The following is a 3519-nucleotide window of genomic DNA, read 5'->3' as shown; positions in this document are numbered from 1 at the left end:
AATAATTTATATGAAGACAGAATAATAAGAAGAAAACAAAATTCGATAATTATTCCATGAGAATCAATAATGTATAATATATAATCAATAATATATTACAATCAAGAATTACATAATTTAAATTTTACAATCACAACAGTTTCATAATAAATTTGATATTTTTACTAGATCACTACACAATATTGTTTAATAATAAATTTGATACTTTTAATTTATAGAAATAAAGTATTTATTATTTTTATTTTTTTTAAGATCAGTTGTAATAATGTGTGAACCAACTGCTAAAAAGGCAAAACTGAGGAACTACAAAGAAGATTTTATCATATCTGGTTTTGTATCTGTAGACTCAAAACCTATGTGTCTTGAATGTGATGCCATCACGACAAATCATTCCTTGAAGAAAGTTAAGCTGGAACAGCACCAGAAATTAAGACATCCCTCATCTGTTGGTAAAGGTAGGGAATATTTTGAGAATAAAAGGAAAATACAGCCAATCAAACTACTCGACTTTCAAGCAAATACTGAAAAAGTAAAGACACTCAAAACAAGTTATTTGGTCTCTGAAATTATTGACAAGGTTGCAGCACCCCAGATTTATGGTGAGAAACTTGTCAACCCTGCTATGATAGCTTGTGCAAATGAGGTTCTGGGAAAAGATGCTGCATCTACTCTAAAATAACACAATTACAAGAAGACAGGATGAAATGTCAAATTTTGTTGAGAAGATTGTGGAAATTCTCCAAAAGACAAATTTTTCTATCCAGGTTGATGATAGCACAATTCATAACCAAACTAACCTTCTGGTCTATGTCAGATTCATCTATGAAGATGATATAAGGGTAATGTTATTCATTAAAAGTTTGTCTGAAACTACTAATGGAGAAGATATATTCAATGAAGTAACGCTGTATTTTAATAAAAATATTTCATTGACTAATTTGATCAACATTACATCAGATGGAGCTGCAGCCATAACTGGAAAACTGAAAGGCTTTGTTTCTAGAATGAAATCAGTTGCTCCAGCCTGGTGTTGCCATCCGGTTTCACCAGTCCTCAGTCAAATCGTCCAACCCATGCTAGCATGGAAAGCGGACGTTAAACGATGATGATGATTACATTATCCAGACAGCATTTGGTTGCTAAGAATATTGGAGGACACATGGAAGAAGCACTCAACACTGCCATACATGCAATCAACTTTGTCAAATCAAACTCAGTGAATAACAGATTTTTTTATGCAATTCTGTGAAGATGAAGATTTTAAAACCCTATTGCTTCACACTGAAGATGGTTGTCAAAAGGCCTGAGCCTTGAAAGACTAGTGAATTTGTGGGAACCATTAATCAACTTTCTCATGTTCAAGAGTCAGATGACTCATTACAACACTAAGAAAATTTTGGAAAGACTTTCTGAGTTTAAATCAAAAATATTTTACATGAGTGATATTTTTAAAACAGTGAATCTGCAAGGTAGAAAATCAGATTTGGTCACCCATTCTCAGAAGATACACTTTTATCAAAGGGTATATAGGGAAATTAAAATTTTGGGAAAAAACAGTTTAAAAAAAAAATTTGGCATCATTTCAAAATTTTAACACCGCAGTTCCTACATCAGAATGCACTGCTGCAATCATTGCCCATTGTGAAGGTCTTCATGTAGACTGAGAGAAGATACAATGATTTATTAAAGATGGATTATCCACTCTGGTTTATAGACCTAGAAAATTATGAGCCAGGAGATGAAAATTTTGAGTTGGCTGAAATGTTGTTGGATTTGAAAGAGTATATGAAACTGAGAAGAAGAGTTGAAAAAGAAGGTGGCTTTGCCTACATATCTATAAAGGAATCACACCCAAATATTTTTCAACATGTAGAAGCAAGCATCATTTCTTTCCCTATTACATGGATGGTGGAATCTGCATTTTCAACTGTTGTAGAAAAAGAAATAAATTAGATGTCAGCAGCAGAGGAACTATCAGACTAAGACTAAATGATTTCATTAAAATTGATTATGATATCTTGTGTCAGAAACACCAATATCAAGCTAGTCACGAGCTGAATGGACTAAACATGACCGACTTTATGAAAAATGATTTTGATTTCTTGTGTTTATCTTTGTTTACTAAAATAAATTTAAAATTTTATCTTATGTTTGCTAAAATAAAATTTAAAGTGTAAATAGACTATTTCATCTTTTCATAAGTATTTTAGTGTGAAAATAGAACAGCATAAAATAAAAGTAGAAGTGGTCCCTAGAAAGTTTTTCAAGTAAAAAATGGTCCCTGGGCTGAAAATGGTTGGGAACCACTGGTCTAATGCCTGGAAAACATGATAGTCAGTTGGTGCAAGGTCTGGTGAATATGGTGAATGACAGTGTACTTAAAAGTTCAGTTCTTGTAACTGGAGTAGCATTCTTTATGCAACATATGGTCAAGCATTGTCTTGCAAGAGAACTGGTTTGTCTCTATTGACCAATCTCAGCTGTTTAATTACAAGTTCACTCATCATTTAATCCAATTGGTTGATGTATATATCTGCTGTAATTGACTTGCTTTTTTGGGGATTGTGTTTTGGCACTTCATTTCCATCCAACCACCATGCAGAATGCTTGCTATTGTTGTAAAGAATCAATTTTTCATTACACTTAACAATACAATGCAAAAACAGTTCGCTTTTATGCCATGACAACAAAGAACAGCAAGTTTCAAGACAACGTGTCATTTGACCCTCGTTCAGTTCATGTGGTACCCACTTGTCCAGCTTCTTTATCTTGCCAATTTGTTTCAGATGGTCCAATACAGTTGGAATCAAAACATCAAACTTTGCTGCTAATTCACATGTAATTTGAAATGTATCTGCTTCAATTACAGTTTCCAGCTCATCATTATCCACCTTGGTCTTAGATCTACCACAAGGCTGATTTTTAAGAGTAATGTCACCAGACTGGAACTTCTCAAATCATCGACATATAGTGTGTTCATTCGCCACATCTTCATCAAACACTTCCTTGATGTTTTAACTATCTGGGATGCATTGGTTCCACAACATAACTCAATACAAATTCATGAATTCACAAAAATTGATTTACAAGAGAAAACTCAGACACAATGAATTACATTTCGAAAAGTGATGATGTAACTCTTCAATGTTGCAAAACAAAAAATTGTTAGGATAAAACATTGGAGTTAACTGTCAAACTTGGTGCATAAGAAAATTGGACATTTTATTCTTAATGACCTGATAACTCTGGTATTTCTTGTTTGCCTCATGGACACAAGTTCCATTTGTATTTCATGTTTAAGTAGTTAGCAGTAGGAAATACATCAGCTAGTAAAGAAAACAGTAATATACAAATATCCAAAGTATTTGCAGATAAATGGATACACAACTAACAGAAACAAAAAAAAAAAAGGCAAAGACAAACCTGGAAAATTTCTGATCTTTCAACTCATTTTGAATATAATTGAATTGCTGCAAAGCCAACAGTACTTTGTCAACAATGAACAACACAGGACGTCTA

At 32.9% G+C, this 3519-nt stretch overlaps 1 protein-coding gene across 1 annotated transcript in view; it reads right to left on the bottom strand.

Annotated features, from left to right (window-relative positions):
- Window positions 1-3519, bottom strand: part of LOC128246994 (uncharacterized) — a 30085-nt gene that overhangs the window by 20349 nt on the left and 6217 nt on the right. The window contains exon 2 of the mRNA XM_052966765.1: window positions 3424-3516. Coding sequence (XP_052822725.1) covers window positions 3424-3516 — 93 coding nt within the window. The remainder of the gene's footprint in view (window positions 1-3423; window positions 3517-3519) is intronic.

Source organism: Octopus bimaculoides, chromosome 3 (genome assembly GCF_001194135.2).
Source record: "Octopus bimaculoides isolate UCB-OBI-ISO-001 chromosome 3, ASM119413v2, whole genome shotgun sequence".
Lineage (NCBI taxonomy): Eukaryota > Metazoa > Mollusca > Cephalopoda > Octopoda > Octopodidae > Octopus > Octopus bimaculoides.
The sequence above is the reverse complement of the archived record's forward strand: the minus strand, read 5'-3'. Positions and strand labels throughout refer to the sequence as shown.